At 57.3% G+C, this 27,995-nt stretch overlaps 11 protein-coding genes across 11 annotated transcripts; 5 read left to right on the top strand and 6 right to left on the bottom strand.

The window, feature by feature from the left end:
* Positions 1 to 246: 246 nt before the first annotated feature.
* SLS55_007950 (mitochondrial 37S ribosomal protein bS21m) lies at positions 247 to 1,014 on the bottom strand (the record flags this gene model as incomplete). Its single annotated transcript, XM_066779365.1, has 1 exon — positions 247 to 1,014. One exon carries the CDS (start codon positions 1,012 to 1,014, stop codon positions 247 to 249), a length of 768 nt encoding a protein of 255 aa, XP_066630169.1.
* A 549-nt stretch (positions 1,015 to 1,563) lies between these two features.
* SLS55_007949 (uncharacterized protein) lies at positions 1,564 to 3,913 on the top strand (the record flags this gene model as incomplete). Its single annotated transcript, XM_066779364.1, has 3 exons — positions 1,564 to 2,172; positions 2,231 to 3,757; positions 3,821 to 3,913. The coding sequence occupies 3 exons, from the start codon at positions 1,564 to 1,566 to the stop codon at positions 3,911 to 3,913; spliced, it is 2,229 nt and encodes a 742-aa protein (XP_066630168.1).
* Positions 3,914 to 5,148: 1,235 nt separating this feature from the next.
* Positions 5,149 to 6,540, top strand: SLS55_007948 (uncharacterized protein; the record flags this gene model as incomplete). Its single annotated transcript, XM_066779363.1, has 3 exons — positions 5,149 to 5,244; positions 5,295 to 5,411; positions 5,470 to 6,540. The coding sequence occupies 3 exons, from the start codon at positions 5,149 to 5,151 to the stop codon at positions 6,538 to 6,540; spliced, it is 1,284 nt and encodes a 427-aa protein (XP_066630167.1).
* Positions 6,541 to 8,034: 1,494 nt separating this feature from the next.
* On the bottom strand, positions 8,035 to 9,549 carry SLS55_007947 (uncharacterized protein; the record flags this gene model as incomplete). The annotated part of the gene is made up of 3 exons (XM_066779362.1): positions 8,035 to 8,453; positions 8,526 to 8,807; positions 9,252 to 9,549. 3 exons carry the CDS (start codon positions 9,547 to 9,549, stop codon positions 8,035 to 8,037), a joined length of 999 nt encoding a protein of 332 aa, XP_066630166.1.
* A 777-nt stretch (positions 9,550 to 10,326) lies between these two features.
* NCL1 (tRNA (cytosine-5-)-methyltransferase ncl1) lies at positions 10,327 to 13,222 on the bottom strand (the record flags this gene model as incomplete). Its single annotated transcript, XM_066779361.1, has 5 exons — positions 10,327 to 10,615; positions 10,680 to 10,751; positions 10,805 to 12,892; positions 12,943 to 13,148; positions 13,199 to 13,222. The coding sequence occupies 5 exons, from the start codon at positions 13,220 to 13,222 to the stop codon at positions 10,327 to 10,329; spliced, it is 2,679 nt and encodes an 892-aa protein (XP_066630165.1).
* A 622-nt stretch (positions 13,223 to 13,844) lies between these two features.
* RDH1_1 (short-chain alcohol dehydrogenase) lies at positions 13,845 to 15,023 on the top strand (the record flags this gene model as incomplete). Its single annotated transcript, XM_066779360.1, has 3 exons — positions 13,845 to 13,946; positions 14,005 to 14,679; positions 14,781 to 15,023. 3 exons carry the CDS (start codon positions 13,845 to 13,847, stop codon positions 15,021 to 15,023), a joined length of 1,020 nt encoding a protein of 339 aa, XP_066630164.1.
* A 574-nt stretch (positions 15,024 to 15,597) lies between these two features.
* SLS55_007944 (uncharacterized protein) lies at positions 15,598 to 17,338 on the bottom strand (the record flags this gene model as incomplete). Its single annotated transcript, XM_066779359.1, has 7 exons — positions 15,598 to 16,116; positions 16,184 to 16,380; positions 16,437 to 16,554; positions 16,606 to 16,637; positions 16,695 to 16,811; positions 16,935 to 16,994; positions 17,146 to 17,338. The coding sequence occupies 7 exons, from the start codon at positions 17,336 to 17,338 to the stop codon at positions 15,598 to 15,600; spliced, it is 1,236 nt and encodes a 411-aa protein (XP_066630163.1).
* Positions 17,339 to 18,078: 740 nt separating this feature from the next.
* SLS55_007943 (uncharacterized protein) lies at positions 18,079 to 19,316 on the bottom strand (the record flags this gene model as incomplete). The annotated part of the gene is made up of 2 exons (XM_066779358.1): positions 18,079 to 19,071; positions 19,122 to 19,316. The coding sequence occupies 2 exons, from the start codon at positions 19,314 to 19,316 to the stop codon at positions 18,079 to 18,081; spliced, it is 1,188 nt and encodes a 395-aa protein (XP_066630162.1).
* Positions 19,317 to 20,960: 1,644 nt separating this feature from the next.
* On the top strand, positions 20,961 to 21,566 carry SLS55_007942 (uncharacterized protein; the record flags this gene model as incomplete). The annotated part of the gene is made up of 2 exons (XM_066779357.1): positions 20,961 to 20,964; positions 21,253 to 21,566. 2 exons carry the CDS (start codon positions 20,961 to 20,963, stop codon positions 21,564 to 21,566), a joined length of 318 nt encoding a protein of 105 aa, XP_066630161.1.
* An 841-nt stretch (positions 21,567 to 22,407) lies between these two features.
* On the top strand, positions 22,408 to 24,360 carry SLS55_007941 (uncharacterized protein; the record flags this gene model as incomplete). The annotated part of the gene is made up of 1 exon (XM_066779356.1): positions 22,408 to 24,360. One exon carries the CDS (start codon positions 22,408 to 22,410, stop codon positions 24,358 to 24,360), a length of 1,953 nt encoding a protein of 650 aa, XP_066630160.1.
* A 1,432-nt stretch (positions 24,361 to 25,792) lies between these two features.
* NOG1 (Nucleolar GTP-binding protein 1) lies at positions 25,793 to 27,859 on the bottom strand (the record flags this gene model as incomplete). The annotated part of the gene is made up of 3 exons (XM_066779355.1): positions 25,793 to 27,132; positions 27,178 to 27,672; positions 27,730 to 27,859. The coding sequence occupies 3 exons, from the start codon at positions 27,857 to 27,859 to the stop codon at positions 25,793 to 25,795; spliced, it is 1,965 nt and encodes a 654-aa protein (XP_066630159.1).
* Between the last annotated feature and the right edge of the window lie 136 nt (positions 27,860 to 27,995).

The following is a 27,995-nucleotide window of genomic DNA, read 5'->3' as shown; positions in this document are numbered from 1 at the left end:
TCCCTATTTACGCTATGGAGGATCAACTCCTTTGGTTGCCATGAACGCTTCCGTGGGTTCCTGTTTGCGGGCCGCCATGCCCCATGCAAAGATCCTGCCAGCCGGATAAGGAATCCTAGAGTGAACAAACTATCCGGGCTATTCGCTCAACGGCTGCAGGAGTATGTATGACTGGAACATTTTGTCCAATTGTCCATAAACAAGCATACTGGATCCAGCACACATGCACCGAAATGCGGCGTCTTCCTACCATCCCTGTCTCTTGAGGTACTGCACTCTTGACACGGTAGCCCTGAACCCTTCCATGAACCGTCTCCTCCAACGCATACTCGCCAGTCTCTTCTTCGTCAGACCAGGACGCTCGTGGTAGCGCTGCCTGTTGAAGTCACCGCGGATACGGTTGCGCCCGCAAATATGGTCCAGCTGACGCAGACCCTTGGCCAGGTCGACATTGTCGCGGATGGACACGCTGCGGCCGACGGTCGGGCCTAAGCGCGGCAGCGTCGCCGGGTCTGGCGGCTCAACCAGGCTCTTCTGCTGGGCCGTCTTCCCATAGCCGAAGTTGAAGAGGTTGCCCATGTTGGGAATCATACTGTCGATCTGGCCGCTGGTCCTGCTGCTTTCTGCGCCTTCATAGCGCGCTGCCGCTTCGTCGGCGGAGGAGCCGCTCGGCACGCCGTAGGCGGTGGTATTCCGGTTCTCGAATTGCGCGTTGCGGGATGGGAAGCGCGAGGTGCGCTTGTTGCCCTGGGGATGGTTGAAGTCGATTCTGGAGTCGAGAATGGAGCTGACGGCTTCGGACGTTGAGGGAGGGGAATTGCTTTGCGAGGGTTGGCGGCTCTCGTCCCAGGCATTGTCGCTATCATGGGAGGGCCTAGGCTGCTGCTGGCCTCTCACGGCGGAACCGGAGTATGCGCGAGTAGAGAGCATGCAGATGCGGTTCTGGTATGGCGGCGAGAGGACGGCTGCGGGCCGGCAGCGCACCAGCGCCTCGCCTATCCTTCGTATTTCCATCTTCTGTGTCGTTTTGGTCAGGAGAAGGCCTCGCAAAGTGTGCCCGGGATGACGTACGCTGGCAATGGTTTGGAGGTGCTGGCGGACGGCGTATGGAGACGAAAATGATCTTCCGCGCATGGTCCGTGCGTTTTGAAGCGTGAAGAAGCTCGACGCGCGGGTCTCCAGCACTTTGCTTGTTGGCCCGCTCCTCGACCTTCACCACCCCATTTGCGTTGCTCTTTTCGTTGCGCGCTCCGCTCGCCACCACGACGCGCTCTTCCCGGAAGCTGCTTCGAACTTTAACCACCTTCCGCTCGAGACTCATTGACGCGCAGCGACGCAAACATGTACAACTTTCGTACGCCCACTCCGCGCGCATTCCCAGAGCTACATCTATTCAGAAGACCTTGCTGATCTCTTTTAGCTGGAGGACAGTATGGTCGCCCGCCGGGATATGGCGCCTTTCCAGGTGCTCAAGGCGCCCCGCCGGGCATGGCACCTCCGCCGGGCATGGGTAAGGACAAGAAAGCTCTCGCCGCAATGCACACGGCACTAGACTGACCCCACATGCTTGCAGGACCGCCTCCGGGAGCCATGCCAGCTCCAGGTGTCACTCCTCCTCCCGGTATTCAGCAGTCGCAGTCGCCACTACCCGCTCGCCCCGGCAACCTGCCCCCGAACTTCGCTCCACCAGCTGGAATGCCGAACATCAACTTCAACGCCCCCGTCATTCGCTTGGGTACTACTGGGCCGACTGCAAAGGGAGATGACCGAAAGGGAGGTAGCGAGTCCACCTCGGGGGGTGCCAGACGTGCTGGCTTGGGCAGCGACTATCGCGGCTCGGATTCACGCGCACAGCAACGCGAATCGATGATGTCGCTGCAGCCTCCCACGCGCGAGGAAATTGCACGCACCATCTTCGTCAGCAATATTACAGAGGGTGTCGGCGGTGACGAGGGTTTGGAGAGGATTCTACGCTGTGCGGGCAGCTTGCGCCGGTGGACGAGAGCGACGGATGCGGACAACAAGCCTTGCAAGTTCGGTTTCGCGGAGTTTGAGGACGCCGAGAGCTTGGAGACGGCCGCCGCCATATTTCAAGATGGCATTGAGGTGCCGGCCAAGAAGCAGGACCCCGGCAAGGGTGAAGATGGGGAGGTCGAGATGGCGCGGCTTTTGGTACGTTCCGCATGCATGCTTTTTGACTTGGCTGCAAGCGTGCTCACGATGCTTCCAGGTTGTTGTCGACGAGGCTTCCATGAAGTACGCCGAGGAGTGGAAGGGCAAGCGCGATGAGGACGAGGCGGCTTCCCAATTCCGCGTTGATACTGCTAGGGATGCTCTCATTGGTGTCCTGGCTAGTCTTAAAAACCCTCGCGAGAACATTAGCGAAGACGCAGATGGAGATGTCAGTATGGCGGGTGCCGAGACAAAGGTGGATGGCGCAACTGGCGAAGTTGTCACCATCCCTTTGACCGTGGAGGACGAGCTTTCGGACATTCCACCCGAGATGCGTGAAACTGTTGCGGCGGAAATCGCAGCTTTCCGTGACAGGAGCGTTCGCAGGGATCTGGAACGTCTGGCGCGTGAAGAGGAGATTGAAAAGCTCGAACGCCAGAAGAGCTCGGGAGCTCGCTACAACCGTCTTGCCTCGCCGCCTGCTTCGGCTCCCAGCGGTCCTGCCGGTGGAGCCAATGGTATTCCTCTTGGCCCTAGCAAGCGCGGTGTCGAAGGTGCTCCCAGTGGCCCGAAAGCCTTCCAGGGGGCTCAAATTCCCAAAGACTACCAGAATGGCGTCGCCTTTGTTGGCGGTGGTACAATCTCCGTTAGGGACATGGCCAACTGCCCGTACATTAACCGCCCTGACGAGGATGACTCTGCGAGCGACGAGGAGTTGGAGCAGCGTCGTAGGAAGAAGAAGGAGGAAGAAGAGGAAAGGGCGTACCTCGAGTACGAGCGACGTTGGGTGAGCCGTGAAACTTCTCGCGCCTCTGCCCTGGAACGCGAAGAGGCACGCGAGAAGAAGGAGGCAGCTACGCGCGAGGCGGAGGTCGAGGCGATGCGTAAAAGGTTGGCTGAATGGGACGACGACGCCGAGGCAACTCGCCGCGCCGAGGAGTACTACGCGGACAGAACCATGTGGCTACGCAACAGATCGGCTTTCCGTGCGCGCGAGGCTACTGCGGACGACAAAGATCGCAGCGCGGAAGAGCGCGAGAAGCAGAAGGAAAAGGAGAAGAACCAGGAAGCCCGCGACTTGGCCGACTCGTTCCTTTCCCAGACAGCAAAGGACATGGCGGACCGCAACACTCCCACGACGCCGCGCGAGCCGGCTCGCTTCAAGATGTCGCTTGGTGCAGCCGCTTCTCAGCGCGCCCAGCAGGCAGCGCCACGCCGTACCGCTGCCGAAGTCGAGGGCTTGCTCGAGGACGAAGAGGATGCGGCGGCTGCCAACGCTCAGCCTCGCAAACTTATTCCCATCAAGTTCGACAGCTCGGATGTGGCCACCATGTCGGAGGAAGAGCGTCAGCAGGCAGCGCAGCAACTTGCTCGCGAGATCCCGGTGGATCACGATGGCTTGTGGGCGTGGGAGGTCAAGTGGGATCACCTGCTGGACGAAGTCATCGCCGAACAGTTGCAACCGTTCGTCGAGAGGAAGATTGTGGAATTGCTCGGGATCCAGGAACAGGCGATTGTGGAGGTTATCCTCGATCACATCCGTAAGAGGGGCACGCCTCAAGCGCTGGTGGATGAGCTGTCAATGGTAAGTTTGGATTTCCCGCTCGTTTGTGCACCTATGGCGTACTGACCATGGTCTTCACTCTAGGCACTCGACGAAGAGGCTGAGGAACTGGTCCGCAAGATCTACCGCATGATCATTTTCTTCACGGAGAGCGAGAAGCGTGGCCTCTCTGCTTGAGCCTAATGCTTCATTGCCCTACTCATTACTGAACCGGGACCCTACACAGAGACACACAACTGTCTCTTGACGTCTGCGTTGCAGCCTTACCCGGCATAACAGAGCCGTCACTCTACACCCTCCCTATTGGAGTGGGGCGGGGGCCTGATTACTTTCCAAAGGAGAAGGGGGAAAACAAGGAGTAGGACATGAGTGGGGGTCAGTACGCTATGGGCCGAGATGGCGAATTGGATGGCCAAACTTAATAGCTTGCGGATCCTGATGCAGCTCAGGGGATTGCCCAAAAAGTCAAGGTACACCACACGATCTTGTTTACGAATGCAAAACCGCGTTAACGCAATGTGCGTCTCACAGGAGGGTATGGCGGTGGCGATGAGCAGGTGCAGGTCGACTCGCGGGTTAGTGAATTGAATTGCAAATCATGTGGATCCTGATGAGAGCTGACGGCGAGGCAGACACGCGCTGCCTGGCCTGCGGTCGGCGCTACCCAAACAACCAAGCTCGATGGCGGATCTCGTTTGGGGATGGACAATCCGTAAATAGAGTGTCGCATGGCGGAGAAGGACGCGAGATGAGAAGGGAAAAGTGGGAACACCAGGCGGCGACGGGGTGCCAAGAGCAGACAAGCCTTTCCCCCACAAAGCTTGGAAAGCTTGACACCCGCGCCGATCGCCATCCATCATTCCTTGCGACACTCTGCGACGCTTTAGATGCTAGCCGCAACCGTTGCAAGCGCTAGCCACGTCAGCTGCGTGAGCAGGATTCGCTGCGAGGGGATGCGGCCGGGGTACCGGTAGCTGCTGCCCGCACATCCATCGTCCCATGTCGCAGCTCCCCCGGCTCTCCCCGGCCGAAGCAGCTGCCATTGGCGCCCGAGCCTCTGCCTCGTACACAGCCTCACAGCCACCCCCGACACTGTGCCAGATGGCTTACTCTCTTTGTCCATTCCATCACTTCCACGCTTCTGTTATGGCTGCCCAGCTGCTCGCGCATCCATCTTCGCTCGCCAGACCTCCATCTACGCACTCTCGCCTTCGCTGCTTCGCACAATGCGGGCGTTTGGTCCCACGCTTGCGGCACTGCTGTCGCTGGCCCGCTTCGCGCAGCCCACTGCCGCCTTGACGCTCGATCTTGATGATCCAAGTGAGACAGACTTCCCTTCCGTCACTGCATCGCCGTCCTAATCTAGAGAAGATAGCATCAAGTCTACTACAAGCACCATCGCCTACGGACTCATGCGCTCCTACACGGGCAATCAAACCGGGCAGATTCCCGGCTATTTACCTCAGCCGTACTACTGGTGGGAGGCAGGCTCGATGTTCATGACAATGGTAGGGTAGATCATTCATGTCTATGGTAGGACGCCGCTAATGGCTTCCAGGTTGAGTACTGGTATTACACCGGGGACACCACCTACAACGATGTCACGTCACAGGCGTTGCTTTTTCAGGTTGGAGAAAATAAAGACTTCATGCCGGCAAACCAGACGAGAGATGAGGTGTGCTCTTGCATCCGAAGTAGCTCGCGCAGCCCCATCTTGCTCATCCTCTTTACAGGGCAACGACGATCAGGTCTTCTGGGCGTTTGCCGCTCTATCCGCCGCCGAACTCGGTTTCCCCAACCCACCAGCCGATCAACCACAATGGCTGGCACTGGCTCAGGCCGTCTTCAACACGCAAGCCACGCGCTGGGATCACAGCTCCTGCGGCGGTGGCCTTCGCTGGCAGATATTCACCTTCAACAACGGGTACGACTACAAGAACGCCATCTCCAACGGCGGCTTCTTCCAGCTCTCGGCCCGCTTGGCACGCTACACGGGCAACGCCACATATGCCGACTGGGCGGAGCGCATGTGGGACTGGCTCGCGCAGTCGCCGCTGCTCGACACCAAGTCGTCGCCGACCAAGTACACGGTCAACGACGGCACGTCGACGACGACCAACTGCAGCACGGCGGACCGCCTCCAGTGGACGTACAACTATGGCACCCTCGTCGCCGGTGCCGCGTATATGTACAACCACACTGACGGCAGCCCCGCGTGGGAAACCCGCCTGTCCGGCCTGCTGAACGGCACCTACGACGTTTTCTTCCCCAAACAGTACGCGGACGGCACCATCATGTCCGAAATCACCTGCGAGCAAGGCCAGACGTGCGACAACGACCAGCCGTCCTTCAAGGCCTACCTCGCCCGCTGGATGGCCGTCGCCGCGCAGCTGGCCCCCTCCATTGCCGCCGCCGCCGTCGCGCCCCGCCTCCGCGCCAGCGCCCTGGGCGCCGCCAAGCAGTGCACCGGCGGTGACGGTGGCATCATGTGCGGCAGGCGCTGGTACCAGGATGCATGGGACGGCTTTCAGGGCGTCGGCGAGCAGATGAGCGCGCTGAGCGTCGTCCAAGCGAACATGCTGTTCTTGGACAACGGCTCCAGTACTGCCACACCAAAGCCGCCGTTGAGCGCGGATACGGGCGGGAGCAGCAAGGGTGATCCGAGCGCCGGGACGGGGAGTGGCATGGCGCAGCCGAGGGTGGACGAGGTTACAACGAGTGATAAGGCGGGGGCGGCGATTTTGACGGTCGGGTTGGTCGTCTTGATTGTTGGTGGGGCTTTGTTCATGGTGTGTGGCGTTTGAGTGTACTGTGTAGGTCATTAGCGCTTCAAGGGGCCCGCTCCGCTGTCTTCATTTCGAGTCGAGATGTGTAGGTCTTTTGGGTCTGAAAATGGCTTTCGAGATTTCCTGACATACCGGATGACAGAAGAGTTGGCCTCACTCGCATCTGCCTGATAATGTTATAATATCATATGGATTCAGCTACCCATGCAGAAAGAGAAGAGTTTATCGACCTCGGTACTTAAGGGGTCCAGTTTTTTGGACACTTGCTGTGTTGAGGCGAAATTCCAACATGAACAGTCTCCACAGCACGCTACGAGCGTGGTCGTTCGACCTCTGAATCAAAGGGAACTGTATCATTATGGCCAAGCAGGAACTTAGCAGGTCTCACAAAAATATAAAATCAAAGTGGTGTTCAGGTTAACTTTGCTCTCAAATTTCTGGCGAAAGGTACAACACTCCTTCTGCATAAGTAGTTGCGACAAATGTCCGAATGTAGACGTAAGTTCGTGAAGTGCACAATCACGTCCAGACGTGAACATTAACCGCCTTCACAAGCAAAATACAACGACTGTAGCGAGACAGACGTCAGAAAGCTAAAAGCTTTTGCAACCCATTGTGAAATGATCAACAACGGGAAGAGGAAGTGGATACAACGAGGGTTTGAACTGTGAGCGAACCTCATTATGATTCGGACATCGAAAGTCACATCTAGGCCTTCTCAGACTCGTTCCAAGGGCGGCTTGCAACGCAAATCTTGACTCGAGGACAGCTCTGTAGGATTCCAATGCTTTGAAAGACGTCTGGCGGCTTGCGCTGGTACTCATCGAGTCCGTCGATTAAAATTCAAAAGTTGATGCCGTGGTCGGCAAAGTTGTTGCAAGCCTGTCGAAGTGCCTTTGGATATTCAGTGGCCGTCCAGAAGCCCCCTCCGGACTCTGGCAGAGCTACTTCGCCCGAGAACTGTCTCTTCCACTCATACGAAAGTACCCGGGGAAAGATTTATAGGCATCCATATAGAATTTAGAAAAGAAATCGATCGGAGAAGACCCTATAGAGTCTTCAGAAGAGAACGTTTGCTGGCGAACCAGAAGAAGCTGGCAATTATGAGCCGACGATCCGCTCACTGCCCATCCCTCAAGTTAGCTCCGGACAAGTGGGTGCGAGTACTGCTACTTCATGCATGTCGACTTTCGGCAGTGCTGAGGCGTGTATCAACACACGGCAAGGGATCGAGCGGGGCGCCCCTTTGATTGGTAGGCTTCATGCATTGCAGCCTCACCACAAGAAAGACGGCTGCACTGCGCCCCAAAGCCTGCAAATTGATGTGGCTGAGGTGCAGCCGCCTAACAGCCTAGGCAGATTTTGCAGCAAAGATCATCAGTTTCGTGCATGTGCACACTGCCGAGGGAGGGATGTTCTGGGAGGACACGCCAAAGTTGGAAAAGACAGCGTCAGAATTCGCCAGCAATAGAAGAATCCGTCCAAGGAATATGACACGTTGACAGCCACGTCCTACCCTTCCACAATATCATAGCTTCTGGAACCGCCAAACGCATCCCTATCCTCACCGACACCGTATCCAACATCGCCAACCCTGCCCTTCCCCTTAACACCATCGTCATCGCCAAGTGGCCTTGTCTTCCTGTCGCCACTGTCCCTAAGGAGTTCCTGTAGCCAGGTCGGCCAGCCCCTGAAGCTAGAGAAGAGCGCGGCGCGGTCCGGCACGAAGACCTGGGCCGGCTCGGCGCGGAGCACCTGGCGCACAATCTTGGCTGCAACCTCGGCGGGCTTGGTGATGGCGGCGCGGCTCTTCTTCAGGCTGGCTATCCACGAATCTATGATCGGCGTCTGCGTCCACGACGGGTGGATGATGGAAGTGATGATGTGTTTGCCGGCCGGGCCATAGCGGTGGCGCAGCTCGACGTTGAGACCTTGAGGCATGATTCAGTGCTACTCTTTTCATCTGGTCTTTCGAAACGATTGATGGGAGACGTTGTGCTTACCTTCGTGCAAAGACAAGACCGCAGCCTTGCTGGCAGCGTAGTTGACGATGCCGGAGGGGGTGTAGTAGCTCGCCATGCTCGCGACGGTGATAATGTGGCCCTTCTTCTGGGCCAGCATGCCCGGCAAAAACTCCCGGATAAGAGTGAAGTGGCTAAGCACGTTCACGCGGAAGAGCTGCTCATCGTACTCGTCGTTCCCCTCGAGGATGGCGTGCTGCTCCGCAATACCTGCGTTGTTGATGAGCACAGTCGGATCGCCGCAATCGGCGCGGATATGGCTGGCTGTCTCATGGATCGAGGCCGGAAATGTAAGGTCGCAACCGTAAAACACGACATTGGCTCCTGCAGGCACTCTGGTCAGCCAACGCGACAGAAAAGACAGAGAACACTCACGCCCCTCGAGCTCCATCGGCAACTCCACCACATCCACGACCACCACCTTGACCCCCTCCACCCCACGCCCACCCCCCTTGGCCCCCTCGACCAACCCCATCACGATCTCCTTCCCAATGCCCCCGCACCCGCCCGTCACAACCACCACCTCCCCCACCCCCCTTTTCCCATCGAAATCCCACGCCAGACGATCCCTCTCAACACTCTCTGCCCTCGCCGACGCTACCGCCGGCCTTTTCCATCCACCCCACCGCCACTGCCTCATCGCCCACCGACTCAACAACGCGTTTGCCACCCGCACAACGCCCACCACGAACAGCACCTTCAACAAACTCGTCGCCCTCTCCACCCGCATCGAACGGCGCACCATCTGCGTGCCGCCCAGGGCACGCTCGAGACGGGCGCGCAAGTCGCGCAGCAGCGACGGCCCGCCGCGGGTGGTCAGAATGAGCAGCAGCAGACCGGTCAGCGAGGGGGACAGGGCGGCGTTGATGGCGACAGTGGGGACAAAGGTGACGGCGCGGGCGACGGCGTGGGCCGTGTTGGATGCGGCGTCGGCGGTGGAGCGCGCGGCGGTGGAGGAGACGGCCGCGGTTTTGGCGAGGGCGTTGCGAGGGTTTGGAGGCGCCATTGTTGTTGCTCCTTGCTCGTGGTGGTTGGAGTCGGGATGGCGCTTTGTTGCTGCACACGCGCAAGGCGGTGGTGAAGTGACGCGGCTGCTTAGCTTACGGCGAGAGGGGTCAGGTTGGAGGGGACTGGTTGGAAAGCTGCTGTGCACCCCGCGAACTGGCGTACCGAGAACCTGCGGGTGGAAGGAAACCACTGGAGCGGTAGGTAAAGCATTGGAAGTAGGCCATTCCCATGCAGGCCTATTATATCGAGCTGCGGACTTATGGAAGACATGAGTGGACATCCGGTGCAAGCTGCATAGAGCTTCTCCGCCCACCTTGCAGCTTTCCCCGCATATGCCCAGAGCTTCCCCACACTCTTGCTTCAAGCTTATTCCCTGCCGCTTCCGGCGCACTTCCGGCCTGGCGTACCTCGCCCTCGATCTGGTCATGATTGCCGCGCTACATGAGCTGGCAGCTGGAGCGGTGAAGCAGAATAACAGCAAGGGTGGCCATAAAGTACTCACCACCAATTCACACACCACACTTCTTCACCAGTGCTCCATTTGATATGTGCTTTCTGTCCCATGGGTAAAGGTACCCACCTATCTTATCCCGGAAAAAATAAACTTTTTTGCTGCATCGGAGGCGTGCGGCCGCAATGAATCTGACCCATGAAAACCAAATGGTGCAAGTGGTGGGACCCGGGGAAGTCCGTAGCCCCTGCCCTCAACCCGAGTGGCCAGTTGCAAGTCGTCTTTTTGCTCAAGTGTCCAACCATATTGGACATGATTTCCAAATCATACCGTAGTGTTGACCACGTCGTCCTCACGCGCAACAACGTCACCCTCTGCAGTCTCCCGGGTATCATCTTTCTCCGCCTGCTTGGCGGCATCCGCTCTATCCTCAGCCATGATGGCGTCTTCATCGGGGCCAGCACCCGAAATAACGTCCTTGACCTCGACATCCATCGCTCCGTCATCCTCCCCATTCGCCTCGGGCTCGTCCTTGGCTTCAGACTTGTTAAAGGTCTTCTTGGAGTGATCAATGAGCTCGGAGTTGTCGTTGTAGAGACGAAGAAGCATAGCCCTTGATCAGTCAGCTTATCGTCCTGTGCAAGTGCGGGCTCCGAGGCCACGGCTAGTAGATTTACCTTCGCTCTTCCTTCGGCAACATCAGGTTCAACGAAGCCATGCTCCTCCAAAGCGGAAGCACCAGACGGTCCCTGTACTGTAGTCAGCCTTGGAAGCTCTAAAAGCGTCGAAATGCGGTGCATACTTGAATCCATCCTCGGCATCGCTGCTCTCCACTCTAAGAACACAGCAGCCCATGCCAATATCTCTCACCCTCTCACCAATCTCACCAAGATCCTTCCATCCGTCGCCCGCAACCTTGGGGAACATCTCGATCAGTAGCTTGTGAAGAGTGTCGCGTTTGTAAAGGCGGACGATTCTCTCCTCGCCAACCCAGGGCTCAACGATCGGAAGGCCCTCGGACTGGATACGCCACCTGCAGATATCCTGACCTTGGGCATCCTGCTTCATGAACATCTTCACACCGCAGTGAACGAACTTCATGCCCTTTCCCTCGTTGATCTGAAGGATGTCCCGCGCAAGTGTCGACGTGTAGTAGACTGCCTTAGCAGGCTCGCCAGAGGCGTTCCTAACCATGAAGCGATCGCGGGGAAATTTAGAGTTGATCTTGTAGAAGCCGAAAATGTCCTCCAACACCTCGTGTTCGGGGTCGAGGTACTTGAAAGGCTCCTCATGCGGCTGATCCCGCCTCTTCCTCTCGGGCTTCGAAAGGTCAGTCGCTGTACCTTCGGCCTTGGGTTGACGCTCGGAAACAGCGGGCGGAACCTCATCATGCTCTGGTGGCACTTCGACCTTGGTCCGCTTGGCAGCGGGATCCTCGGCGTCAACATCCTCCAAGCTTCTCTTCGTAGGCGACGGCGGGGGCAAGTTGCTTCGCACTGCAGCAGAGTCGTTGCCTTGCACAGGAGCGCTCTCGACCTTACTGTCGGTGTTCGCAACCTCGTCCAAAGACTTGAGCCCCTCCAGCTTCTCTCCGTTCTCCGTCTTCTGCTCAATCTCATTGACCAGGTTCGTAATCGGCGCCGGGGGGACGGTCCTTGCACCAGAAGCACCCGCCTGGTACTCAGGGCGAGCCCTGATTTCCTCCTTCTTCTCGATTACCGTGATGAAGAAACCGCCCGTATCCTGAAGGTGAGGATAGACGCGGATGCAACGCTCGAGCGGTATTCTTTCTTCCTCGTTTTCTGTAGACTTAGGTGGGAACATGCCTTCCACGATCTTCTTCAGAGCTTCTTCGCCCTGTTCAGACTGCTTGGCAGCAACCTCCTCAAAGGAGCTGTACATACGGGCCTGTTTGTCCATAACCTTCCAGGTTTTCAGGCCCGGGACCCTCTTCAGACCAGGGAGCTCCTGGCTGCAATCAAGGATGCGGACCTTGGACATACCACCGCAGCGGTCGATGGCACTTGCAACCACGGCTTCGTTCTCGATGGGGTTCAAACTGCAGGTCGAGTAAACAACGCGGCCACCGACCTTCAGCATCTGCAGCGCTCGAACAAGAATGCGCTGCTGAGTGATGTACAGCCCAAGACCGTTGCCAGCAGTCCAATCCTTCCAAACGCCCGGGTTCTTACGAGCCGTACCGTCTCCAGAGCACGGAACATCAGCTAGAATACGGTCGAACTTCAGGTACTTGTTCGGCTGGCCCTTCTCCGAAGGGATTCTAATCGAGGGGAAAAGAGTGGCATCGTGGTTGGTGACGACCAGGTTCGGCGAGTTCAGACGCTTGACCTGGTGGACCAACATGTGGGCACGCCTGTTGTCGACATCGTTGCAGACTAAAAGACCCGTCGCCCTACCAAGGTCGAGATCGTCCTCTCCAGCCTGGTCCTTCTCCGCCTCGACCTCGGCACCGTCAGGGCTGATTTCGCGGCCCAGTTCCGGCGCCAGTTTGCGCAGGACATTGCGAATACGAGCCTCCTCGCCGGCATGAACAGCCTCGCACAGCTGCGCCGACTTGCTACCAGGAGCGGCGCACAGGTCCAACACAGTATGCCAGGGCTTGATGTCGATGAGCAGCGGGGGAATCATGCTGACAACCTCCTGCCTGCTGATGTTGCCAACGGTGGTCTCAGAGACAAGGAATTTCTGGAAGGAGGCGAAGGGAGGGAATTTGCGGATGACGTTCTTCGGGGTGGTCATCTGCCAGGCAAGCTTCTCGGGGAACCACTCGAGCTGGGTCGGGGGCTCGACCTTCTGGCCGTCGAAGGTGACCTTGGTGATTTCCGGGATGTACTGGTCGATCAGACGCTGCTGGACGGCGAGGGCATGGCTGCAGAGGTGAGTGACTGTGACCAAACTTCATGAGGCGGGGCGGCGTACCCTTTGGAGCCAGTGAAGCGGAAGCTGTTGGGCAATTCCTTTTTCAAGGCAGTCCAGAACTGTTCACGCTCCTCCTCGGGCACCAGCCCAAGCTCATTGTAGTACTTCTCGAAGTTGACGTTGTGCTTCTCGACTTCCTTCCAATCGCCACGAGATCCGCTGCTCCAGCCGCCGCGGTTGCCGCCACGGCCGCGGCCGCGTCCGCCCTGGAATCATGTAAGCATAGAGGCTTGGTTGTGCGGAGAGAGGTACGTACGCCTCTGCCTCCGCGTCTGCCCATGGTAATCGGAATGCGCGAAGAGGGAAAGGTAAGTTGAGAGGTGTGGTGCGTGCTTTGGATTGGTCGCGGGCACTCATTATTTCTTCGACCGCCCGCCGCGGCGCCGGTCAAAAGTAGATCCGGCAGGCCCAAGGCCTCGCCAAGACATTGCACATCGACCGCAGCAATGGCCGCCCGCTCGCCAAGGTGAGGCGGGGGCCTCGCACGCCGGACAGCTACCTGCTGCTGGATTTGCAAAGCTCGATCATTGCCGTGGCATCTCTTTTGCCTCGACTTCCCAAAACGCAGCTTCCGGGCGACAATCTCGGACCGATAGGCGAGAACGCGAGCTAGGAAGATGCACGCAGGGATCCTGGAAGCGGTCTGGCGTCATCGGACTTGGAGCGCAGCCCTCGAAGGCCAGAGAAGTCTGGGACCGCTTCTCCACACCCACGCTGCACTGCATCGCATCCACGCGGCTCAATTCATATCTCAGGGTTCGCCCGCTCCACTCCCCGCATTGCGGCATCCCCGCTCACGGCCGTTCGCCAGTCTCTCTCTACTAATCCACCAGCTACTTTGCACTTAGCGTAGTCCGCTTGATTCCTTTCCACTTCCCCTCTCTCACATAGCCCTAACCAACATGGCGGGCTGGCTCGAGAGGCTGAAGAACATCTTCGTTCAGTCCTTTTTCATTCCGTCGCCCCCGCTGAACCCCGAGAACCTGGAGGACCAGTCTGGAAGAGTACCACTGAACTCACAGTCCCCATCAGTGAACCATCGTTGGCTAACTCACCGTAAAGGTCATCATCGTGACCGGCGGCTATGGCGGCGTCGGCTTCGAGCTCACCAAGGCACTGTATGCCAAGAACGCAACCGTCTACATTGCCGGCCGCAGCGTGAAGAAGGCCGCCATGGCAATTGCCGATATCGAGGACGAGGTGCCGCGCTCCGACGGTCGTCTGGAGTATCTCAAGCTCGACCTGGGCGACCTCTCCTCCATCAAGAAGACGGCCGAGGACTTCCTCAAGCGTGAGCGCCGTCTGGACGTGCTGGTCAACAACGCCGGCGTCATGACGCCCATCGCCGACGGCAGCACCACCGAGGAAGGATACGAGCTACAGATGGGTACCAACTGCCTTGGACCCTTCCTCCTGACCAAGCTGCTGCTCCCCTTACTCGAGAAGACGGCCCAGATCTCCGGTCCCAACGCCGTGCGCGTCACCTGGGCCGCCTCTGTCGCCATCGAGACCGCCCCTGAGTTCGGCATAGAGTGGAACGACAAGAAGAAGGCCCCCGTCACCCACGCCAGCGGCGCCACCAACTACGCCCAGTCCAAGGTCGGCAACCTCTTCCTTGCCTCCGAGTTCGCCCGCCGCTACGGCCGCGACACCGGCATCGTCAGCGCCGCCTACAACCCGGGCAACCTGCGGACCGAGTTGTTCAGACATTCCAACGCAGTCGCCGCCTTCCTCATGGTGAGAGCTCCCCCCTTCCCCCACTTTGCCCCCTCTATCCTTTCCCCCTTCAGATTACCACGCTGTGTAACTGCGGATGCAATGCTGACACAAACAAAAAGCAAATCATCCTCTACCCCGCTAAGCTCGGCGCTTGCACAGAGCTCTTCGCTGGCTTCAGCCCGGCCATCGGCCAGCATAACGCTGGCTGCCTGGTTGTTCCGTGGGGACGCGTCTTCGAACCGCGCCAGGGCTTGCAGCAGGCGATACGCCTGAATTATGAGGGAGGTTGGGGTGTCGCCGAGCTTTTCTGGGATTGGTGTGATCGTGAGACGACTCGGTGGATGCAGTATGAGCAAGATTGAGCGAAGGCTCAGACTTGGAGAGAAATCTGTAACGAGAAAGCCGAGCGCCTCTACGTCTGTTCAAAAGTTCCACTGTCAAGTATTCCAGCCGTAAATGTGAGATGTTTGACACGTGAAAAAGATAATTCAACTTAGGGCACATGCAGATGTGCAACATTGGAGAACTCCATTTCAATCTAACATTACCAAACCGCCGGGCCCTTCAATTGCTCACTCGTTTATTTCTGCTATTACCAGCACCAGCAATGCCCCGCCAATGATGAAATGAAGCCGGGGAGAGAAAGAGTAGAAACCGCTGGATCATGTGTGGAAATGAAAAGAGGCTCGCTTTTTCGGAATGCAATAACACAGTTTGTTCTGTAGAAGATCATACTGCACTGAATGAAAGCCAAAGAAAAGGGGTAGTGTCATGACGAGATGCCATGTTCTCGTTACGAAGACAGAAAAGCATCCGTCACGTCATCCGTCATCTCGTCCGTACAATTTCGGGATAAGGATGAACATTCGCTGGCATGCCGGCGTCTGTTATCCGCGTTCTCCATAAGCTTAGCGATGGATGGAGGGACGCCTTCATTTACATTGCCACATCAGGAGTGCTGTGGTCAACGAAGTTCGCAGTAGGCTCATGGACCTGGGGCACCTCGGGAACATCGTTCGTGAGGGCTGCCGTGGGAGCCTCGGGGAAGTCAGTCTCCTGAACCGGAGCCTTCTCATGAGCCATCTCAGGAACTGGGGTGGCGGTCTCAGCGGGAGCGGCCGCAGCAGGAGCAGCGGGCGTCGTCGGCCGACTTCTAGCAGGGAAAGCCTTGCTCTTAGCCTGTCCAATGAAATCCTGCGCCTTGCTGCTGTACTCGTTGGCGTAGACCTTCAGCTGCTTCTGCGCGCGGGTGCTGTGCTGAGCAGCAAGGTCCTTGAACTGATTGGTTTGCTCGTTCAACATCTGGTTGGTGAGGCGGAGCTGCTCGTCAATGTACTCCTTGTTCTGGATATACACGAGAGGACCCATGTAGATGAGGATCGTGGCAATCAGGCCAAGGCCCCAGAGAGGGAGCCATTTGATGAGGAAATAGGAGATGAAGGAAGCAACAAAGCACTACCCATTGTGTTAGCGCATATCCGAAGACAGCTACTGCACCCTGATGCTTCGAGTTTGTGCTTACCGCGGCGCTGACGTAGATGTTCTCGACGAACACCACACGCTGGAACTCAATGACAAAGAAGTTGATGAGTTGTTCCAGGTCGTCCGTCAAGCGCTCCAAGGAGTCCTTGCGGATCATGTAGTACTTGCGCGGGCGCATTTGCGTAGCAAGTCCATGGCCCAGAGCGGCCTGCCCAGCGACCTCGGCGAATGCAGTGCCTGCCGTCGTTTGTCAGAATGTACCGATCAAATTTCATGACCAATTGTATACGCACAGCCCAGAGTGACCCAGAGGAGCTTGAAGATGTATCGGACAATGTTGACATAGCGTGCGGTGAAAATGAAGAGGACGGAGCAGGCAAAGGAGATGGCAGTCGCGCGGGGGTTCCTCCACTGCCACTAGTTAGTGATCGTGACGTCAAAAGTGGATGCGTGCAAACTTACGCTAAGAAGCCTGTAGAACATCGAGTGGTAGTCTGGAATTTGGTCAGCACATCTTCGTGTGGTAGCCGGTCGCAATTGTGGTTGCCTACGGGTCAAGGGCTGGCCTGTAGCGGCAGGCTGGCCGGGCACGCGACGAGCATCAGCGAGGTCGCGGAACTCAGACTGAGTCTTTGCGGTCTCAGACTTGACGCTCTGGCCGACAGGGCCTAGGGACAGTCAGTAACGCTGTTTTGCGCGGGTTTGATGACGGGCACAAAGCGGAATTCTGTCGCGCGGTTAGCCCACAGTCTTGCGCAAAAGACAGGTCGAACGGGGAGCACATACCTTACCGTTGACGGCTTGCTGGGCGAACGAGGAGTTCTGAACAGTGTCCATGGCGGATTGCGCGGCTGTGTAAGGAGAGTCAGGCGACGAGTTTGGGAGCGAGGTGGTGTGCGCGCAAGAGCAGATAAGGGAACTGTGGTTATGCACCGAGCGTTAGCTGCCGTTCCGGAACCGCCGATGACCAGGGTGCATAGGTAGCAAGAGCACGTACCTTACAGTTGACAATCGCAGTCTTGTAGCTGCCGTTTGTCTGCGGAGTGGGCTCGGCTGCGGGCGCAGAGGAGGGCTCGGGAGCGCTGTGCTCGGGGAAGTCTTGCACGGGACCTGTGGGATCAAGATCGACGTAGTTTCCACCGTGGGTGATGCTGAGATCCGGCGTAGGAATTTGGGGGGGAGCCTCGGTGGTCATGCTTTGGAAGAGAGAGGATGTTGGGGGAGAAGGTGGTAGCTTCTGGATTGGCTGGGATCGGGAAGGCTACGCTTTTTGTGTGGCCGGCAAGCTGATGCTGTGGCAGGCGCGTTTGTTCCGTCTAACAGGTTTACTGGTCGCGCGACAGCCTGGAGTTTTGGGGCGCCAGCGCCCCGATGACGAAACACTAGCGCTAGCAAAAGCGAGCTGCACTCCTCGGCCTTCCATACCCAGCCGCCCTGTCACAACCCAGCCTTTCCAACCCCGTCACTTCCTATGTCTCAACTCCTCGCTGCAGATGATACTGCACGCGAGCGCACCCTCCGCCGCCTGATCTACCCACCCGGCCGCATGCCGCGCCCGTCCCGGCTTGTTCTCTCGGCCACCCCTCATTTTCGTAGCGTAATTCCCGGCATGTGATTGTCTAGCCACACGCCACACGCCACACTTCGGCCTGCGGGCCCTTGTTGTGCCAATCAAAAGAATACAGGCTCACACGACAGTCACAGCCACTCATTCGTGTAATCAAAGTTTCAATTTGGTATCTTGTACGTGAATCGTGGAAGGCACTGGGTTACAGCACTTGCCGCCACCCTGGGAGGTGAAAGGAAAATGGAGTCTAGTAAGAAAGAAGAAAGTTGTAGACTTGCTCGCAGTCCTGGTCGAATGCATTGTCTACAAAGGCCGGTTCTTTGCCTCTGCTTGGGGCCTTACGATACTTCACCATGAATCACGAAGGCTTAAAGGGCCTGCTGCTGAGCAGCGTTGACCACATCGCCGACAGAGTGCTTGCTGAGAAGGAGGACCTCCAAGCCGATGACGTGCGCGGAAAGAAGAAAGAGCGCCACACTAATAGCGAAGATCTTCAGGTAGAGCTTGACGACGCGGATGCGAGCCTCGCGGTTGAATGAGCGCCATGCGTCCATGAAACCGATGGCACCAGATCCGCCGAGCACCTTGGGGACAACCTTGCCGCCAAAGGTACGGTCGAATGGGACAATAGTTTCCTCGTCACCGGAAAGCATCGAAGCCTCGACACGAACGAGCTGAGTGTGAGCGGGAAGAATGACGAAAATGCCCGCGGCAGCAAGAAGCAACACGCCACCAATGAGGCGAATAACACTCCAAGCCTTTTGCTGGGGGGTGGCGTCAGCGCTACCCGACACATCCAGGCTCAGGAGCGTGGCCATGCAGACGGTCATGTAGGTGACCAAGATTTGAACACCCTCGTAGACGAGGGCTGGAACGGCGAGGTTCTTGTAGCAAGCCAAGCCCTTGGCAGGGGTCCAACGCGCCCTCCACGAGGTTCCAGGGAGCGCGATAGTAGCGTGCGTCCAAACCATGTGCACCGGAGCGGCGATAACCGTGGCAAGAAGAACACCGACGATGTTTAGGCCAGGAAGGTTCGGGGTGACGGTCGCCAAGAACTGGGCCAACGTGGAGAACGAGAGGGAGTAGATGATGCCGTAGCCCATGCCACGCCAGCGCGCAGTCCATCCAGCCTGCGAAGTAATGTGCTTGATGGTGGTACGGATCTTCGAGGTGACGGGCTTGGTGTTGGCGACGGTGAACTTGGGCAGGGAGCCTCCGAGGAAGGCCTCAGCCTCAGCCTCCTTATCGCTAAGCTTCACGTTGCTTTCCTCATCAGGATGAGCGGCAGAGAGCTGGATAGCGGTAGCGGGAGTTTCGACCAGGGCGAGGGTGGTGACGACGTGGCGAAGAGTGTATTGAACCTAATCGAGTAAGCACAGCGGCATTTGGAAGGGTAGGTGGACAGCCTTACCAACCCGGAGAAGACGACGAGCACCAATACGGTGAGGCCGACAGTCAAGAGAACACCAGTCTCGACATCATCGTCGCTGCCGCCGGACGCCTCGCGCTTCCCGATAGCCTTAGCGTAGTGTTTGTCGAGGAGGTTGGAGGCGATGTCCATGCCGCGCTTGAAAAGCGGGTCTAGGAGACGTTCGGGGAATTCCATGATCGCAGTTTCAGATGCGCGTACGGGAAATGGGTTGTACGTGGAAGGGAAGAGGTGGTGGGGGGCTGGTAGAAAGTAGGGAGTGCGATATAAAAGGAAGATGGGCAGCAGGCAACAGCCGACTGAGAAGGATCCAGTGGCGGAGTCGCGGCGGAGGGAGTGAGACAGCCCAGTGATCTCATGGGGAGGCGGCGCTTGCTAAATATGGATCGCCAATTTTCCAGTTTCGAGCTAGCGCCCGCCGGGGCCAGTGTCTGCTTCGCTCAGTGAAGAATTTCAGCCACTCTTTCCATTTGCCAGCGAAGCAGCATCTCGGCCTTTCGCAGACCGACCTGGCATTCGCCGCTGTTTGGTGCCATAGGTCTTTCAGGAGCCTCGGATATATGGCTGCAGTCGTGCCCTTGCACGTCCCAAGGTGGGACCCAATGTGCAAAATAACTCAGCCTTGCGAGGATTCGGATTCGGATCTGTTACGAGGCTCCGTGACTCTGTTGCCGCCCATGGTCTTCCACGCACTGATGCTCACACCCCGCGGGACAATGCTATGTAGAGCCACGAGCTGGGCTGCAATTTCAAAGCTACAACATTTCGTCATCCGCAACCCATGCGCCTCAGAAAACAGCACAACATTGCTGTGAGAGTCTTTGTGAGCCTGGTCATGTTTACAGACACAGCCGTGCATACAGGACATCAAAACCCGTCACTGTGGAGCTTTCTGAGACAGCACAGCTGCAACGCCACTATCACACCAAGAGCTGCGAGAGCTGGGGGTGGTAGCCTGTTTCCTGCTGCTGACCTTCATGTAGTCATGCGCCAGTGGAAGGCATGAAAGCTAGACGACCATTTCTGTTTTACTGAGATCATTTGGATCGATACTGCAGCGTCAAGAGCAGAGGCACAGAAGTCATAAATGCACAAACATCTTGGAATCTTTGCATGCCCGGGGAAGCATTCCGGACTCCTTTTCTTAGATGATAGCTTCGCCGATTCCAGAATAGTGTGGCAGCCTGCGAAAACTTCACACCAAAATCGTAGAGAAGGCTGTAAGCGAGTAAAGATCGGGGATGCATATTACTGAGAGCCCCTGGACATCGTTTCCACTGCGTAAGGTCAGATCACCATAGAATCCAAGGCAATCTTAACACAGTTACGCAGAGTATGTGGTTTTTTGCAAGAGTCTCGAGGGGATAGTGCCGGGTAGCGGCATCATGTGAGTACCTGAGTTCAAGCGTAGTTCTAACATTCTTCTTAGCTCTAGCTCTTTTGAGGGAGTTGCGCACCGATAGACTGTTTGAACTCATGAACTGGATGGATTGCTCCTCGTAGGGTCTGAGGGCAGAGGGCTATCTACGTGGCACTACCAGTATATACGCTGAACCCTTTTGGGACATATTCCGCATTCGTCTATTTACCGTGTGCTGTCGAACTCAAACATAGACCACGGCGGCAGGAAATATTCTTCGTACAAAGCCACTAATGTCAGCAAGCTGATCGTATTGACCATGATGGTAAATAAGGCACCACCTGATGCCAGGCGAAGCGTACTGAGAGCACATAAATTGACTGTTCCTGTCAAAGGCATTCAAGATCTGGCATTGCTTGGAAAGGCTCCGAGAGGCACCCATCTTCCGCACCCCGCTCACCATGGGTAATCATTTCCTTCTTTTGTACTTTCTTCTAATTGCTGGTCTTGTGTTCGCGCAGGAAGTGAACGAATGCGGTAACGCCACGTATGATCCATTCCGTGTAATCCGAGCTCTGAGTTTAGTTGTCCCCCAAACATTCGAGCTGATATCGAAGTTGGCTGTCTGCTGACACACTATCCTCTGCCCAGTTGTTGACGGATCGCCAAACCACGTCTGTGGTGACCGATGCTGTTCTCTTGTGGTCCACACATGCGATAGCGGCACGGCCTGTCCCCTACCTTTGCTGGAAGGCGCGTACGAGATCCGCGTGTGGGATCGATACGAATCTTTCGACTCCGAAGTCATCAATGGTTGCAATGGGGGCTTCTTCACTGGTCGTCCTGTCTGTATGCAGTGCCCCTCCGACTTCCTGGAGCTGTGCAATGCTGTGGAGAATGTTATTATGCTTGTGGGTAATCAAGGAATGGTGATGGGTACTGATTCGCGAACTATCAACAAAGTCAGCGTTCCGGGCAGTCAACGGTTCTACATCAACCCGCTAGGTGCAGTCGCCTACACGCAGGCGCACAGTGCATACATCCCTGCAGATTCCATCGTTGGGTGATTCAGGCGTTCCAGGACGGGGGGCTTCGTCTACGTGGTTGGTACGCTTGTCCGATATTGGGGCCTGGCGTGTTCCAGGTCGTCGGCTAGCTGGAGGACGTCGTGTTCGATGCTGCTTGCATCGGCATCAACATCGCAACGAGCAGGCTGTACGGTCGCGGGCCGTTCGCGTGGCAGTACGACTAGGAACGGGAGGGCGCTGGCGCTTTGCGGGACGCAAAGAGTGGGGACAAAAGTCTTGGTACGGAGAAGGTGTGGGGAGCTGGACGATCCAATCAGAGAATACGACGGCAGCGGTTTTATGCAAGTGTTGTGCCTGGTTCAGGAAATTCACGATGGGTTCGACGGAGCGTTGGTGCGAGGGCCATTGCGTCATCCGCGCGGCGGGCGGGCAGCGGCCACGAGAGAAACACAAGCGCGGCGGGCGGGCGGGCATGCAGACGGGGGCGGCGAGCGGAACCCGCGGGTGTCACACATAGATTTGATCGTCTCTGGCAATCTTGCGCGCAGCTTTGCAGCAGCGAAAGCTGGCCTCATCAGTCGGTCCTGCTCGGAGGGGCGTGAGCCGGGGGGCAGGCAGCGTAATCGCTCTGCACTGATGCGCGTGCACCAATCAGTCCCCGCCTGGCCGCCGCAACTCGCAGGCCCGGACGCGCCTCGTCAGCCAAGGAGTAACATCCGGCTGCCATCGCCTGGCGCCCTGACACTTTCGCTCGCCGCAAGCGTTCGCCGACACCACCCCTCCGCCTATGGCCAGTGCCGCACCACTCGCATAGCTTTCCTATGCAGCTCGCGTTTCCTGCAGTCTCTCCTCCTCCGCCGCCTGCTCTGTCATTCCTGCCATGAACCCCACCAATGCCTCTCAGCATTCCTCTCGCACCCATCTCACCCCCGAAGCCTCGCTCCGCCCGCGCAACAAGCGCCTGGTCTCCGGCGTCGACGACGACCTCGACCGCGACTCCAATGCTGCTGTCAGCGTAGACGCCAGCCGCGCGGCCTCGCCCGCCGCCTCTCCCTTTGCCTCGAGGACCGCGTCTCCCATCCCCGGCGCCGGCCCCTCGCGCTCCGGCTCATCGCAGGCCGTGAACCGGTCAAGGGAGTCGACCATCAGCAAGAGCGCCCTCAGCCGTAGCCAGAGCGGCAATGCCCAGGATCCGTTGGCTCAGCTCTCCGGTCTATGGGGCAGCTCATGGACTACGTTGCAGGGGCTCGCTTCCAATGTCCTTGGCAGCGACCCCAACGGAGACGTGCCCAGGAAGCGCAGGCCCTTCGAAGCCACCCATGGCCGCAAGACGACGACCAGCGCTCCTCCCGCGCAATGGGGCCCCGCGACTCGAGACACACAGATTGGGACGGGCACGAAGGAGGAGCGGGAAGCCATGGTCAGGGCTATGAAGAGGAAAGACCTACTGATGGCGGACGGTCATTTGAACGTGGATGCTACAGGAAAGTTCAAGCGGAGGAATTCTGACGAGCGCATCTCGTCGTCGGCGCCGCCGACGGAGCACATTGACCGCGAGGCGCTGGTGTACATCCACCGAGTGAGACCTGAAGATACGCTTGCCGGCATCACCATCAAGTATAACTGCCAGGCTGCTCCTCTGCGCAAGGCGAACAGGATGTGGGCCCAAGACAGTGTGCAGACTCGCCGTCATCTGATTATTCCCGCGGATGCCTGTGGTGTGAAAGGCCGCCCTGTGCCACCGCCGGAAGAGCATAAACCGAAACAGCCTAACGTAGAAGACGACTTACTATTGCCCACCCCGGGCGCCGAGTATCCTCCTATCCACAGCACTAGCCTCCCTACGAACGGCTGGAACGGGCCTGCATCTGTCTCGACCTCGAACCTCTCGAAATCCGTGACCGCATCGGAAGCATCCACAAACGCCGATAACGAGCCGCCGTGGAAACACGAGGGTTGGGTCATGCTACCACATAGCAAAGACCCAATCGAGATCGCCCGCCTGCCACGCAGGGATCTTGGCTTTTTCCCGCCCGCTCGCCGGAAAAGTCTGACCTTCTCCGACAACGACTCGGCCGTCCGAACGCCGTCCGCGTCTCTCGAGCTGAACCGCTCAGATACCATAACCTCGGCATCATCAATGACTTCGCATGGTACCGCCAAATCGCCCCGCCAAAGTAGCAGTAGCACCGTACCCAACCGTCACCGCCCGCGTGCCCCTAGTGTCACGCAAAGTTTCAAGCTTGACGGACCCGGAGGTGTTGGCACTTTCAACAGGAACGTCCGCAAACCGGGTCCTGCACAAGATGGCTTGAACAAGATATTTGCCCAACACCTACCAAACCTCGCTCCGCCGCCGGGCAAGGATTACTTCGGAACGTGGAACCCAGCAGCGATGGCGGAGGCCAAATCGAACGGGAACTCGATGGGCCCGTCGGGTACTGCGACGCCTGTCGGGGTTGGCGGTGTCGGCGGTAGCTCCAGCGGGTTTGATCTGGCTCAGGTCGGCGGTGCCATTGAAGGCTGGATGCGCAAGGTTGCAACTCAAGCGTCGACGCTCGTGCCCCCGGCGCAGCTGACGCCTAGCAAGACCGGAGTGACCACAGCCGACAGGCAGCGTGCAGCAGGTGCTGGATTGGGCGCTGCGGGCATGAGTGGCGACATCAACGACTTGATCGAGTTGACGGACGCTTTCGAGGTGGGCGAGGACGACGAGGAAGAAACCAACCGCGGACGCAGCGGCACTGGAAGTGGAAGACATGGTCCGACGGACAACGTCAGAAGGCGGGAGGCACGCAGTGGCACGCCGAGCAAGGGTGCGAAGGGCGATTGAGCTGACCCAGTTCCCTTACCAAATAACCAAAAGGTTCTCTTCAATGAGTTCGTATGTCGTACGGTGGACGAATGGGAAGAAGACGGGATGATGAGAGTACATTAAGGGGAAAATGAGTAACGAGGGAGCAGGAAGAAAGTGTTATAATCCTGAGCGTTTTGGGGTGTCACGGCCAAGGGAAGAGCATCTCCTTTTTGTCTTTCTTCTTTTGAGTTTCGCACTTGGATAGACTGGTGGGGAAATACTTCAAACCGGAGTGTACGGGAAACGCTTTACACATATACTACTGTGTCAGACTTCGATTTTTGCTTCTTTTTATCACTTTTGGGGGGTCCAGGGTTTCAAGCTGATCAAACCCCTTCATTAAATGGCGTCTTCGTCTCTTTCCACTTTCTTTAACTTCCTCGTATGGGGACTGTTCTTTAGTAGCTAGGCCGTTCTCCTTGTTCTCCTTCTTCCATCGCCGTTTGTTTTCCAGTAGGTGGGTGCGTAGCGGGAAGCTATTATTGCAAATGCCACACCAGGCGAAAGGGAAGTACAAGCTATCATCCAATTTACTGCCGTTTAATAATGAAACGCTACTTCTGTTGGCTTTCAGTATTCGTGCTTCTCGCGACTGATTTCACCTTGGGACATTCCAGCAGCCTCAACCTTTTCCCTGCTCCCGTTGATCGAGCGCGCGCCGCGCTTTCACTTCCTCGTTCAAAAGCCGACAGCGAACAATCGCCCGCTTCACGGTTTCTTGTCCATTGCTTCTAATCCTTTTCCCATTTCAGTGGTGGGCGTTCAAGCCTACGTGGCCTAGCAGGAGTGTTGGCAGGCGGCAGCGGCGACGGCGGAAATGAACCACTGGACTGGAGTTCATTTCTTTCCCACCCGTTCAAGTTTATGAAGACGCGTAGACGCGATCGTCATCTACCGCATGGCGTAGGCAGGTCTCCCCTTACTGTTTTTAGTGCACATTCGGGGTAAAAGCGGTCTCAATGTCTGGACATGTAACGTTAGTTTGCTTAGTACATTCCTATTACACCATAATGAAGTAGTTGAGGTTCATTTCATGATGCTCGTGTTCGAAGATGTGCTGTGCATCCACGCCCCAAACTGGCCGCCCTGTCTGCTGCAAGGCTTGGCGAATCGACCTCAGCATTTGACAAATCAAGAAGGTTGCAAATCATTCGAGGGGCTACGAGGTGACAGAGTATTAATCATGTTATCTATTCCACTCTTTTGGCAAGATATTCTACGATGCAAAGAGCAGTGAATAGGGAATCACATAAGGAACCTTCGTAAAAAGCGTTTGCGCCATGCACCCAGTGAACAGTAGAACGTACGTGAGATGTAGAAGAACTGGGGGGAAATAAGGGGCCAGCATTCCCACCCACCCAACGCCGCAGAACCCAAGAACTTTTCTTTCCCATTCGCATTCCCCCTTTTAACGACTCCTCGTGCTGCCCATGCCTCTCTTGCCGGCAAGCAAGTGCTTGTTGAGCGACGCGGTCGTGTGCCTATCGGCCTCACCCTGCCTCGCCATGCGATTCATCTTCTTCTGCCCAAGCTTGGCCATCCGCTCCGCCTTCGTGCGCGACGCCTCGTTCGTGACACCGTCATCACGACGGTTAGTGCTCTGGCTGCGCGCGCGGCTCTTGGCGCGCTCGATGGCGCTAGGCTGCGGCCTGTCGACGTCCATGGCGTCGCCATCGGCGCCCTCGGAGCGGCCACGAACGTGGCTCCTGCCGCGAGACTGCGAGCGTGCGCGTGCAGCAAGGGAGCTTGTGTCGTGACCAAGGCTTTCCAGGTGGGCCTCCATCTGCGACAGCTTTTTGGCCTTTGCGGAGCGAGGAATCTGAGCGCGGTTCTTCAGGCTCTTCTTCATGCGGGACTCGTTCTTGAGGATCGCCTGCTTCTCACGGATCATGTCGGCCTTGCTGCGTATATCGGCCTCCTCAGCATCCTCGACATCCGAGTCGCTCTGGTAGCGGCCGTCGGCCTCCATCTGCTCCTCCTCGGCCTCGAGAGCGGCGAGTTTGGCCTCAATCTCAGGGTCAATGAAATCGTAGACGTTCTTTCCGTTGAAAATCTCGGGGACCTTGTCATTCTTCCACTCGTCGTTCTCCAACAGGTAGTTCTCCTTGAGGTTGATGTTGTATACGCCGGCACCGCCATTCTCCTCCTCGATCTCGCGCTGCAGCTTCTTGCGCATGGGGTCGGTCGGATCATACTTCATCTTGTTCTTGACAGCTTCCGGGATGAATGTCTCGCGCGTCATGCCGTCCATCGGCACGGCAACGTGGATTCTCTTCAAGACTTCTCCCAGACGGCCAGTGACGTCGCCGGAAGCGTTAGTGCCGGCCTTCAACTTCTCGGCGTTACGCTGCGCCAGAAGCCTGTCGCAGACGGCGCCACGGACGGCCATCACGTTCTCCGTTGTGTTGCAAGAAAGCTGCAGCAACTCCACCTCGCCTGACTTGAGCATGCCTTGAAGACTCTCCTGCGTCTCCGCGTCCAGGTCCTCAGGCTTCATGAGATCGGTTTTGTTAATGACGATGAAAACCAGCTTGCCGTTGAACAAGGGCTTGATGCTGTGGAAAAGCTGGATCTGGGCCGTGACACTGTAGCCGCACTGCTCGCTGAGATCCATGAAATACATAATGGCAGACCGAAGATGGGCGATGGCGGTGATACTCTGCATTTCGATGGTGTTCATCTCCTCGAGAGGATGGTCAAGGATACCGGGGGTATCAATGGCTTGGAATCGCAACATCTTGTGGTCGACTACTTTGGTCAGCTCGGTTCACCGTGGAGAGTCAAGCAACTTACAGTGACCAACAAACAAGCTCTTCGTAGTGAAGGCATAGGGTTGCACGTCGACATCGGCGCGAGAAATATTCCTCAAGAAACTCGACTTTCCGACATTGGGATAGCCGCAGATGACGAGGGTCCGGGTGTTGGGGTCAATCGACGGCAAACGACCAAGATGCTGGCGCACCTGCTCGAGGTAGAGAAGCGGGTCCTTCAGGCGCTTGCAGATGGTGGCCATGCGACCCAGCGCAGCACGCTTGAGCTGCTTGCACTGGAAGAGCGACTGGCCATACTTCAGCAGACGCACGTAGTCCCTCGCGACCGTCTCGATCAAGTGTTTCGCGGTGGACAGCTGGCCCAGGGCAATGCGGAAATGGTCGGCATCGTAGAGCGTGTTGAGGAGATCCTTGTGGAAGGGGTGGATGTCCTGGAGCTTGGGGAAGCCTTCGAGAATGGCCTGGATCTTCTCAGTGAAGGTCTCGGCGGTGTACTTGACTTTGCGGGTGTAGAATGCTGCGCGACAAAGCTGTCAGTATGTGGGCACTTGGAAAGAGCGCAGCGGGGGCATACCCCGAATGCGAGTGATCTTGAAGCCGGCGCGGATCTGGGTAGGAAGCCTCCTCTGGGTGCGGTTCAGGACAATGTCCAGGAACTCCTGGGACGTAGGCACCGGGGCAATGTCTTTCCACGTGGTCTTCATTTTGCCTGGCGCAGTGGGGGTGGTGTTGCAAGGGCGCGCAGGTGGAGAAGGCGGAAGTGCGAGCGAGAGTGCTATCGATAGAGGCGCAAAAAAAGTTCAGCCCGGCCGTCTCGGTGGTCGGGTGAACTTGGTTCCA

The sequence above is a fragment of the Diplodia seriata genome (genome assembly GCF_021436955.1).
Source record: "Diplodia seriata strain FDS-637 chromosome Unknown scaffold_8, whole genome shotgun sequence".
Lineage (NCBI taxonomy): Eukaryota > Fungi > Ascomycota > Dothideomycetes > Botryosphaeriales > Botryosphaeriaceae > Diplodia > Diplodia seriata.
The sequence above is the reverse complement of the archived record's forward strand: the minus strand, read 5'-3'. Positions and strand labels throughout refer to the sequence as shown.